Source organism: Dromiciops gliroides, chromosome X (genome assembly GCF_019393635.1).
Source record: "Dromiciops gliroides isolate mDroGli1 chromosome X, mDroGli1.pri, whole genome shotgun sequence".
NCBI lineage: Eukaryota > Metazoa > Chordata > Mammalia > Microbiotheria > Microbiotheriidae > Dromiciops > Dromiciops gliroides.
In genome coordinates this window covers 33,198,839-33,210,943 of record NC_057867.1, presented here as the reverse complement: position 1 = coordinate 33,210,943, position 12,105 = coordinate 33,198,839, and the positions used below count along the sequence as shown (strand labels likewise).

General features: G+C 48.6%; 1 protein-coding gene across 1 annotated transcript in view; it reads right to left on the bottom strand.

The window, feature by feature from the left end:
* Positions 1 to 12,105, bottom strand: part of LOC122733914 (ligand of Numb protein X 2-like) — a 104,049-nt gene that overhangs the window by 15,527 nt on the left and 76,417 nt on the right. Inside the window, exons 8-9 of the mRNA XM_043974623.1 lie at positions 1,644 to 1,883; positions 1,125 to 1,299 (exon numbers count right to left, since the gene is read on the bottom strand). Coding sequence (XP_043830558.1) covers positions 1,125 to 1,299; positions 1,644 to 1,883 — 415 coding nt within the window. The remainder of the gene's footprint in view (positions 1 to 1,124; positions 1,300 to 1,643; positions 1,884 to 12,105) is intronic.

The following is a 12,105-nucleotide window of genomic DNA, read 5'->3' as shown; positions in this document are numbered from 1 at the left end:
GTTCAAATCCAGCATCAGACACTTGACACATACTAGCTATGTGACCCTGGGCAAGTCACTTAACCCTCATTGCCCCACAAAAAAAAAAAGAAGTGGGTGCAGCTTCAATATCCTCTAGTCCAAACTCATTTTACAGGAGCCCATAAAGTGGAGTGGCTGTTCCAACATCACATAGAGTAAGGAACAGAGCTAAGCTTTGAACCCAGAACTTCCCCCAATTCCCAATCCATGCTCTTGACACCAAAGCCCAGATGCTGAAAACTTGGGGTCTTAGAGAATTGTCTAGGGTACATTTATCACTTCCACAGAGTGACTTTCCCCGTTGCAGGTTTCGCTACATCATGAGTCAGCATAAATTCAATGGGAATCTGGGGGGAGAGTTTTGCAGAAGCAGGAGACAACATGGGAAAAGTTTGGAAACTCCAAAATGCAGAAAATAGATCTGTGGTGTTGTCTAATGTGAACACATTTTCTCTTGTGATACCACAATAATTGGTACTTCTTCTCTGGTACAAAGGGAAGCCCCCAAATTTTTATGTGGACTTTCCAGATTGTGGGGCGCCATGGCCCTCACCCCCGTGATGTGGCAGGGATAACTGCACCAGGGGGTTTGGTTGGTGTCTTAATGCCCATAAATACTTGGGCTGCTGGCTTATTCTGGGTCCCTAACCCATACCACCTTGTGTCTATGTCCAGGTCTTATCTTATCTCCCCTGCCACCCTCACATATACTTGAAAGAACTGGGGAGATTTTGGCTGAAGAAGAGAAGGTTCTAGGCTGAGGGGAGGGATGGGGAATGGGCGGCAGGAGAACTCTTCTCCAGTGGTTGAAGGCAGAACTAGCAGAAATAGGTGGAGCTTGCAAAGAGGTAACTTTAGCCCAATCTCCTCACTTGACAGATGGAGGAAGCTGAGATGCAGAGAAGGGCAATTCCCTTGCCCAAGGTCACACAGCTAGGGGGTGCTGGACCTAGGATTCTTGCCCTGGCCTTCTCTGTGTTTCCAGCAGAGGCCTTGGCTGGGATGGGGCCCATGGACACACCAGAGGTGCAGAGAAATGGGGCTGGGAAATGAATGGCAGTACTGTCTGCCCTCCCCAACCTCCCATCCTTCCTCCCCATTACCTCTCTGAATGCGGCTATCCCGGCAAAGACAGCCCACAGGCTGCACGCTGGTCACATAGATGGGCACACTGTGTTTGCCTTCCCGGCCGCCCCCAATCGTGATGCCCAGGGACTCTTTCACGTCTTTCCTTATGGTGAGGGTCTTCTCCTGGCTCAGGAAGCCAGCAAGGGGATCCTCAAAAGAACAGAGGAAACTTGGGGGACCACTTCCTCCTGGCTGACTTAGGCTTACAAGGCAATAGGCTTGAAGGATAAACTGAGTCTCCAGGCACAGGGGGCCTTCTGAGTGGGGTCAGTCCCTGTCCCCTCCCCCCAGCTGCCTGGGAGTATTGAAGGATTGTGGGATCATAGGCTACAGAACTAGAAGAGAACTGGAGTGCGACTCTACCGTTTGACAGCAAAGGAACCTGAGGCCTAGAGAGGGGAATGGCCTTGTAGAGCTGAGATTAACCCTTGGGGTGTCTGATATTCTGTCCTGGGCTGCCTCAGGGGGTGATGGGAGCACAGGCTGGTACTTACCTTGTAGAAAGCTGGGGGCCGTGGGTAGTGCCCCAGCTCAGGCTTCCACTGTGGAATTGAAATTGGGGGAGGGCCGTTCCCGTGGTCGAGGCTGATGTGGCTGCTGCCATCGCTGCCATTGCTTTCACTGCTCCTGCTGCCACCTCTGCTGGGCCTCGCGCTGCCCGAGTCTGTCTCCATCTCCATGATCAGACCACCTCGAGGCCTCAGGACCACGAAGTGAACTCGGCTCTCACTGGTCTGCAGAGAGTGAGATAGGGAGGATGGAAGGCTTCAGGGGGAGGTAGGAGCACTGTAGGAAGCGTCAGACTGGCATCCCTCCTGCAAGGGCCCTGGCCACTTGGCTTAGCTGCCCATCCATCCATCCATCCATCCATCCATCCATCCATCCATCCATCCATCCATCCATCCACCCGCCCATCCATCCATCCATCCATCCCTCCCTTCACCTATTTATCCATTCCTCCATCCATTTCTCTATCCATTCACCTATCCATCCCTCTATCGCTCCCTCCCTCCATCCATCCACCCGCCCATCCATCCATCCCTCCTTTCACCTATTTATCCATTCCTCCATCCATTTCTCTATCCATTCACCTATCCATCTCTCTATCGCTCCCTCCCTCCCTCCATCCACCCGCCCATCCATCCATCCAAACATGCTAATTTTACTCACACAGATTCACATGGATGACATATAATTTCACACATGAGATGAACCCACCTCCTACCTCCCTGAGAAGATTGAAAGTAGCTGACATACTCTCTCTCCTTTCATGATCCTCCATTGCTCACACCATGTTAGCACTACTCTCCTGTCTTCTCTTTCCCTCTGGTTGAAGAAGTCTATCTGTTCCTGTCCTGGGCTAATCCCATCACTCACATTACCCCCTTTTCTCTCCTCGATCCTCTAAGGCCTAGTTTCAGCAACTATTTCCTCTCCTTTGTACATTTAATCTCTTTCCTCATCCATGCCAGCACCTTCCTACCTGCCTATAGGTATGCTCAGGTCTCCCCAAGTCTAAAAAGGCCTCAGGCTCCCCCAAAAGCCCCCCAAAGCTTTAACCCAGCTCCTGGCCCGTATCTCTTTCCTTTCACAACTAAATTTTTTTGTTAATAGTATTTTTTCCAATTACACGTAAAGATATTTTCAACATTCATTTTTTAAAATAAAATTTAGGGTTCCAGGGGCAGCTAGGTGGCACAGTGGATAGAGCACCAGTCCTGGAGTCAGGAGGACCTGAGTTCAAATCTGGCCTCAGACACTTGACATTTACTAGCTGTGTGACCCTGGGCAAGTCACTTAACCCCAATTGCCCCCCCCAAAGATTTGGAGTTCCAGATTTTTCTCCCTCCGTTCCTCCCCACCCCCCTCTCCAGGATGTCAAGCAATCTGATATAGGCTACCCATGTGCAATCATGTTAAACAGATTTCCACGTTCACAACTAAATTTCTTGACAAAGTTGTCCGCCACTGGATGTCTGGTCTGGTCTTGCTCTGAGCTACAACATCTATGGTTCTTATAAGCAGCCTTCATTTGACATGAACTCAAGGCCCTTAATCCTCCTGCCATTTAATGAGAGCCTATATGAAAGTGTGCTGCCCACAACTGAATACAACAGAGTTTAGGACTTTTCACCTCCTTCTTGTGAGGCCTCTCCTCATGCAGCCTGATGTTTGATGAGCTCTTTTGTCTACTGTGTACTGCCGCTGGCTCACAGGCCCACTAAGGCCCCAGATGTTTGGTTTTGTTTTTTGTTTTTCTTGGTGAGACAATTGCGGTTAAGTGACTTGGCCAAGGTCACACAGCTAGTAAGTGTTAAGTGTCTGAGGCCGGATTTGAACTCCGGTACCCCTGAATCCAGGGCTGGTGCTCTATCCACTATGTCACCTAGCTGCCCTGCCCCAGATGTTTTTCAAACCAACTGCCACCTAGTCATGCCTCGCCATCTTGCATTTGTGACATTGATCCCTACTGAACTTTACTTTCTTAGCATTTAGCCCAGTGTTCCAACCTCTTAGGACCTTTCTGGATAGGCAGAGGGCTCTGTAGCCATGTAGCATGTTGGCCCTCCCTCCTGGCATGGGGCCGAGCCCCAAATGACGCCACTGTTGGCCTCCACCGAAGGCCTTCTTCAGAACTGACATTGAACCATGAAGAATGACCGCTCATTATTCTTACCAGCTTCAGCTCCAACATCACTTCCCATAGCATATCTTGTCCTCATCAGTGATGGCATTTCACCTTGGAAATCATGGAACACTTTGTGTATTATCTCTCTGCTAGACTGTTATGTCCCTGAAGACCAAGGCCTTGCCTTTACCAAACAAAGCACCTTCCCCCCTCCTTCCCCTGCCCAGGCCTGTGCTCAGTGAATTTTGTGGGGAGACCCAAAAGTGAGAGAATACCCACTTCATATCCTCATGGAGTTCTCAGACAAAGGTTCAAGTGGAAAGAAAAAATGCACAGGAAGCTTGGAGGCCTTTAGTGAGGACCTGCATCCTGTGGACACCATTTGGCATTGGGGTGAGACTAGAGAGTGTACAGGAATTCGTGAGTTGAGGAGTGAGGCAATTCTGGGGACAGGGTCCCCAGAAACAAATACTCAGATCCACTGGTTTGCCAAGGATTTGTCTCTCCCCAGCTGGAACATGGAGAAAGAAAATTTGATTATCCTGATTTTAGAGAGAGCCAGAGAGGTTAAGTGATTCAACTAGAGCTAAGACATGTCAAAGCCATGATCTGGGCCCAAGTCCTGGGATTCCAAGTTCAGGCCTCTGTCTGTCAGACTGCTCTGCCTCTCCACTGCCTTGAGCAAGCGACAACCTCAGGCCAGAAGAGATCCCATGTACCACAGAGGCAAGTCAAGTTGCTTTCCTGGTGGGGACATTTGGGCAGGGAGCAGACAAAAGCAGGGTTTCCCAGCTCTATGCCACTTGCTCTGCCTGGGTCTCAGAGTCTGGGCTTGACCACTCTCAAGGGGGCCTCTGGGATCCTGCCCACACTTTGGAGCCTCTGCAGTAAAGAAGAATCTGGGGGTCTTGGCACAAATTCCAGCTATTTCACTAATGTGCTAAGTGACTCTGGGAAAGTCACCCTCTTCTCTTCGAATTGTTCTTGGTGTTTGTCCTTCGTTCTCAAAGAGGATCATGACATCAGGGGGATGTCATGATTTACACTGAATTGGATTTAAGTGAGGGAGGGCTGTGCAAGGTCACCAGCCTCACTTTCTCCTCCAGAGCCATCTGGGTTCAGTGGCAAGATATACATCAGGACGACTGGAGATGGCCCCAGATGTTTCAGGCAATTGGGGTGAAGTGACTTGCCCAGGGGCACACAGCTAGTTTGAGGTGAGATTTGAATTCAGCTCCTGCCAACTTCAGGGCCAGTGCTCTATTCAGCCCTCTGAAGGCCTGGTCAGAGCAGCTGAAGGAATGCTGCTTGTGACCATTTGCATAGAACTAGGAGAATGATGGGCAGAACACTTGCCCTGGAATCAGGAGGACCCAAGTTCAAATCTGCCCTCAGACGTTTTCTAGCTGTGTGACCCTGGGCAAATCACTTCACCCTGTTTGTCTCAGTTTCCTCATCTGTCAAATGAGCTAGAGAGAAATGGGAAACTACCCCCTGCCAAGAAAACCCCAAACGGGGTCACAAAGAGTCCCGGACACAACTGAAAAAGACTGAACAACAACATCAAAGGAGACCGATAGGCCCTTAATATCAGAGTGATGATTGGTGGGGTGAAGTGGTGGGGGAAATGTCCTGACCAAGCTTGCAGAAGGTCATGGGGGAAGGGTTTGCTGTTTCTGGAGGCAATCCCAGGGTCACCGTGTCGGCAGAGGGATCATTGTGCTCATACAGATAGGTGGAGACAAGGCCGCACAGAGGGAATGGATTCTCAGCATGAGTGTGTCATTCTCTGGGTGGCCTTAAGGCAGTTACTCAACCCTCTTGTTTGGGAAAACGAGCAGGTGGAACTAATCCAGAGAATTTAAACCCCTTTTTGTTTTCCGGACCCCTCAGGCAGTTTGAGAAATCCTGTGCACCCTTTAGAATATTCTATTTAAATCCACAAAATAAAATGAATAGGGGGGCAGCTAGGTGGCGCAGTGGATAAAGCACCGGCCCTGGATTCAGGAGTACCTGAGTTCAAATCTAGCCTCAGACACTTGACACTTACTAGCTGTGTGACCCTGGGCAAGTCGCTTAATCCCCATTGCCCTGCAAAAGAAACCCCAAAACAAAAAACAAAAACAAAATAAAATGAATAGTGTTATGAAATATATGTATGTATACATATAGGTGCCTGTGCGTGTATGTCTGTTGGTATCCACACACATGCATACATATCCCAAGTTCATGGATTCCGGGATAACATCTGGATGAATTCTGAACTCCTTTCCAATTTTGACATGGTTGTGACAGATCAAAGCTGACAAGGACCTCAGAAGCTATCCAGTACCTCATTAGACAGAGGAGGATATTGAGACCCAGGGAAGGGAAGGGACTTGCCCAGGGTCACACGTAGGATACTAAGTACTGAGATGGAAGGGCCCTCAGAGGCCATCTGGTTCAATTCCCCATATTTTACAGAGGAAAAAACTGAGGCCCAGAGAGAAGAGTGACTTGTCCAAGGTCACACACAGGATTCTGGCTCTACAGCTGGAAGGGCTCTCAGAGGCCATCTGGTTCAACCCCCTCTTTTTCCAAAGGAAGAAACAGGCCGAGAGAGAGAGAAATGACTTGCCCAAGCTCACACACTGAATCCTTGCTCTATAGCTAGAAGGGACCTCTGAGGTCAGAGTCCAGAAGGTCTCAAGGTGTGTTCTGCAGGCCTCTGGGGGGTCCTCTAAAACCCTTTCTGGGGTCCACGAAGTCAAAATTAATTTCTTTCTTTCTTTTTTTTGTGGGGCAATGAGGGTTAAGTGACTTGCCCAAAGTCACACAGCTAGTAAGTGTCAAGTGTCTGAGGCTGGATTTGAACTCAGGTCCTCCTGAATCCAGGGCTGGTGCTTTATCCACTGCGCCACCTAGCCACCCCCCAAAATGAATTTCCTAATGATACTAAGATGTTACTAAATCCTCTTCTCTTTTCCAACTACATGTCTGTGAGGGCAGATTTTCTGCATCATACTTTGACCACAAGTTGAAGGCACAAGCAGATAGGAGCATGCCCTTTTCTTCTGTTAAGTCAGACATTAAAGAGATGTGCAAAAATATGTATAATGATACCACAGTTCCCACTAATTTGGGGGGGAGAAATACAATTATCTTTCATAGAATTATGTTATTTATGTTAACATGTAATAGGCTTATTGCTGTTATTTTAAGGAACAAATAAATATATATTTTAAAAATGATCAGTTTGCATTCATTACATGGTGAATATGAATAGATAGAGCCTACATATACAAAAGGTTTTTGGGGTCTTCAGCCATTGAGAACCATTGATCTAATTACCTCCCCCTCTCCCCATTTTACAGAGGAAGAAACTGAGAGTAAGTGCCCTGGTAAAGGTCACACCAATACTGAACCAGATCAGGTTGTGTCTGTCAAAACAGGCTGCCCCCAAGGCCAGTGACTGGTTTTGAACCCAGCATAACTGTGGGATTCCTGTCTACCACTATAAGTATCTGTACTAGGGAAAGGACCTGTGTTCAGAAGCCCCAAGTCCCACAGAGATAGATTTCTCCATGTGCTAACAGTCGTTCCTCCCTTCTGTGGATCCTAACAGTTACCTAAGTGATGCCTCGTATTACTGACTTGTAATAAGCGGGCCTTCTCCCCATGCCATGTGGCTGCTGGTGTGGCCAACAGGCTTCTGCAGCTGTTTCAAAGGCCAGGCCCTGCCCCCACTGGGCCTGCCCTCGATGCCCACACCTCTGTCTGCCAACTGGATCTCAGTCTCAGTCTCAGGCAATGACTCAGTGGGGTAGAATGCCAGAAACAATGGCCTGGAAGATGCTGTCCAAGGTATCTCCAAGCTCTGAGTATCCTGTGGTGACTGAGGAACGAGAGCTGACTGGGCACTGGAGAGAGCAGAAACCTCTTGGAGAAGGACCTTGGACTAAGGCCTGGTCAAGGGTGAGGATTTGGAGAGGGGTGGGGTGGGAAGGTGTACCACATGCAAAGCATCATGGGTATCATGGCTAGAATGCTAGCCTTCATGGTAGTTATACCTGAATTCAAATCATGCCTCAAGCTCTAACTAGCTGTGAACCCTGGGCAAACCCCTTCCCCTCCCTGGCCCTGTTTCCTTTTCTGGACAATGATGGGATTGGACTCTGAGGACCTTGCCAGTTTTAGAGCTAAGATTTTATGTGAGATGTTGGGCAATCACTTCCCCTCCCTGGGCCTCAGTTTCCCCTTCTGTGACTCGAGGTCCCTTCCAGCTCTAGTTCTAGATTTATGCGCCTATACTCCCTTCTTGGGGCTCTGTTAAATGCTCTTTCAAATTGAACGTTGTTCTCTGATGTCCCTTCTAGCTTCGACATCCTAGGACCCTAAGGCTGAGAGGATAGGGCTTTTAGAGGAAGGTCAGGGAAACAATCCAAGCCCCCTGAAATACTACCTCACCGACCTCCTACTATAATAGTTTGCGAGCATCTTCCTCCCACCTGCCCTGTGAGGTGGCCCAGAGGTGACATGATATGGCCTACAACACTCCTGACTGAGGCCTGAACAAGATTAAAAGGCAATCGGGACCTAGTAAACCAGATGGAAAAATCCAGGAGGGGCAGCTAGATGGCGCAGTGGATAGAGCATCAGCCCTGGAGTCAGGAGGACCTGAGTTCAAATCCGATCTCAGACACTTAACACTTACTGGCTGTGTGACCCTGGGCAAGTCACTTAACCCCAATTGCCCAGCAAAAAACCCAAAACAGAAAAAAAGAAAAAAAAATCCAGGAAAACAAAGAACACTGTATTGTAAAAAGAAGTGAATATGCCACCCCATAGGGATCGTTGTGTACAGGTTAGTCACCCCCCCCCCACGCCACCCATTTGGATTTGAGTTTCCTCTGACTGAGGTAGAGAACACAAGTATTCCATCATACAGACGAGAAAGCTGAAGTCCAGAGAAGGAAAGTGATTTGCTAAGGGTCACGCGAGTAACTGGCCGAGCTAGAACCCAAACTCCCATCTTCCACTTTCCCGTGGATCTCTCTTTCCTCCAAAGCAGTAACACCTCCAGCCCCACCCCCCCACCCCAGTGGCACTCTCCCCTCTCCCCCCCCACCCCCACCCCCAGCCCAAATCACTTAGAGATCGGGAAGAGTAACCCTGCTCTCTTGCTAGCTGCCCCATCTCCTTTGATCACCAGAAAGGGAAGGTTGCTTACACCAAAGGCCTGAAGCCTGAGTTCTTAGAGGGAGGGGCCAGCGGAATGACTGAAGGAGAGGGCGGGGCAAACACTTGGCTCTGCCTCACTTCAATCCAACTCTGGCTCCAGCAGGCACCCCTGTGACGCCATGGGTCCTTTTTGAGAACAAAAGATGAACACCAACAAGGAGGGCCAGCCACATACTGCCTGCCCCATCCCCAAACAGACCCACAGAGCAAACTGAAGCTCAGAGATGGCCCGTAGCTGGGTGAGTGGAATCGGGTCCTGAAGTCAGGTCTCCTGACGCCCAGCTCAGTGTTTTATAGTCTTGGTGGAGGGTGCAGGACTCTGCATTCCTGTGTCTCCTAATCCTGTTTAAACCTCAGAATGGCCAGATCCATTTCCATAAACATTGGCCAAGTTCACGGCCATTCCAAGACCTCTCAGCTTGCCACATGTTTAGTGAAAAGAATAAACCCTTAATAAGCCGTGCAATGCCTCTTGAGCAGTGGATGGAGATGTGGCAGGAACTTGGGCCCAAAAATAGACAAATAGGGAGTCCCCAGGGTGGCTGGGCCGCCTGGCCCTGAGAGGTAAGGTCCATTGGGCAGCAGCTGTTGTATGGAAGAGAGGATGTGCATGACCAGGGAGGGGCCAGGAGCCTGGAGGAAGGAGGTCTTCCTTGAGGCAGTGGGGACAACAAATAGCATCCCCAGAAGAGATGGCTCAGGGGATGGCCCTCTCATCAAGGGTTTTGTCATCTCCCATAGGTCGCTGTGTTAGGGGCAAGAAAGGTTTGCCTCTAAACTGAATTCCCCCCTCCTGACTGACCTCCCTTCTTCTTTCATTGATCTAACACGGTGGCTTAAAGGCAGACTGGCTGACCATATGATCAGAGAATGTAGGATGAGAAGAGATCCTAAGATCCTGGGAGAAGAGATCAAGTCCAGCCTTCATTTTTTATGCAAGAGAAAACTTAGCCCAGAGAGACTGAGTGCCTAGGCCAGAGTCACCAAGCTAGTAGGTGTAAGAGGTGGGATTTGAACCCAGGTCTTCCTGACTCTTAAGTCCAGAACTCTACCCACTACATCACATTGCCTTGCATGTTAGAGATAATCTAGTTCCTGAATCTTTGGGTTGGAAGGGACTTCAGAGATCATCTATCCTAACTCATCTATACCTGAACAGGATTCCTTATCTTCTTCCATTTAAATCCACCAGTGATTGGGGCAGCTAGGTGGCGCTGCAGTGGATAGAGCACCAGCCCTGGATTCAGGAGGACCTGAGTTCAAATCCGTCCTCAGACACTTGGCACTTAGTAGCTGTGTGACCCTGGGCAAGTCACTTAACCCCAATTGCCTCACCAAAAAACCCCCCCAAAATAAAAAAACAAAAACCACCAGTAATGGGAAACTCCCCACATTCTAAGAATTGGGGATGGTTAGCATGTTTCCCCTACAATGAGCTGAAATTAGCCTTTCTGTACCTTCCCACCCCCTGCTCCTAACTCTATCCTCTGGGGCTAGGTGGAAAAAGGCTGATAACTCCTCCACATGAGGGCCCTGAAACCATCGTCAAGAAGGTATCAGCCAGGGGGCAGCTAGGTGGTGCAGTGGATAAAACACTGGTCCTGGATTCTGGAGGACTTGAATTCAAATCCGGCCTCAGACACCTGATACTTACTAGCTGGGTGACCTTGGGCAAGTCACTTAAACCTCATTGCCCACCAAAAAACAAAAACAAACAAACAAAAAGAAGTTATCAGCTTCAGCTTGAAGGCCTACAGTGATAGGGAAGCCATTACCTGTGTAGACAGCCCTGTCCCACATTGGGATAACTCTGCTCTGTTTGTTAGGGAATTGTTCCTCTTAGCAATCCCAAAGCATCCTCAGTACTTTGTTCTGCTCAGAATATGTCGGGAATGCTATGGGCAGCTCTGGGTACCACATTTTAGTGAGGACATTGATGAGCTGCTGCGTGTTCAGAGGAAGGCAAGCAGAATGATGCCGAGCCCGTGTCATACAGGGGATCAGTTGAAAGAACTGGGTATGCTTAGGGGGCAGCTAGGTGGCGCAGTGGATAGAGCACCAGCCCTGGAGTCAGGAGGACCTGAGTTCAAATCCGGCCTCAGACATTTAACACTTACTAGCTGTGTGACCCTGGGCAAGTCACTTAACCCCAACTGCCTCACCAAAACAAAACAAAACAAACAAACAAACAAACAAAAAACCAACCAACCAAAACAAAACAAAGAACTGGGTATGCTTAGAGGGAAGAAGAGACCCAATGGCTGATCTAAGTAGATGAAGAAGATTTAAGTAGATGTGGGAAGAGGCACTAGACTCATTCATCTTTGGTCTTAGCCAACAGAATTAGGAACAGCAGATGGAAGCTGGAAAGAGGGAAATTGAGGTTTGATGATAGGGGGAGAAAACCAAAGTTCTGAATTGGTCCAACTGTTCCAGCAACACTGGTAAATGGTGCTAGAAAAATCACTAAACTTTAATATATAGATACTTTTTTGGCCAGTGGGAGACCCTCAAGGAGGTCAAAGGGAAAGTGTTCATCCATCCAAAAGGATTTATAGAGACACTTTCTTTTTCTCTTTTTTTTGGTGGGACAATAAGGGTTAAGTGACCTGCCATGGGTCACACAGCTAATAAATGTCAAGTGTCTGAGGCTAGATTTGAACTCAGATCCTCCTGAATCCATGGCCAGTGCTTTATCCACTGCAGCGCCACCTAGCTGCCCCAAGGCACTTTTTTAATGGTGGCAAAGAGCTGGAAACAAAGTGGGCACCCCATCAATTGGGAAATGTCTGAGCCATTGGTGGCAGGGGAATGTAAGGAATATTAGCACATGTGAGAGACCATAAAAATGAAGAATTCAGAGAAACTTGGGAAGATTGATATGAAATGAAGCAGAGTGCCATGAGCAAAATCAGAAGAATAATCTACAAAACGACTGAGTTAACATACTGAGCTCCATAACACAAAGAGAGCATTTGAGGCTTTGGATGAGTACTTGTTAAAAGCAGACCTCCCAAAAAAAAAAAAAAAAGCAGACCTCCCTCCTCTTGGTGGAGAGGTGGTGGGTGATAGGTGAGGAATGAGGCATATGGGGGCAGCTACTTGTG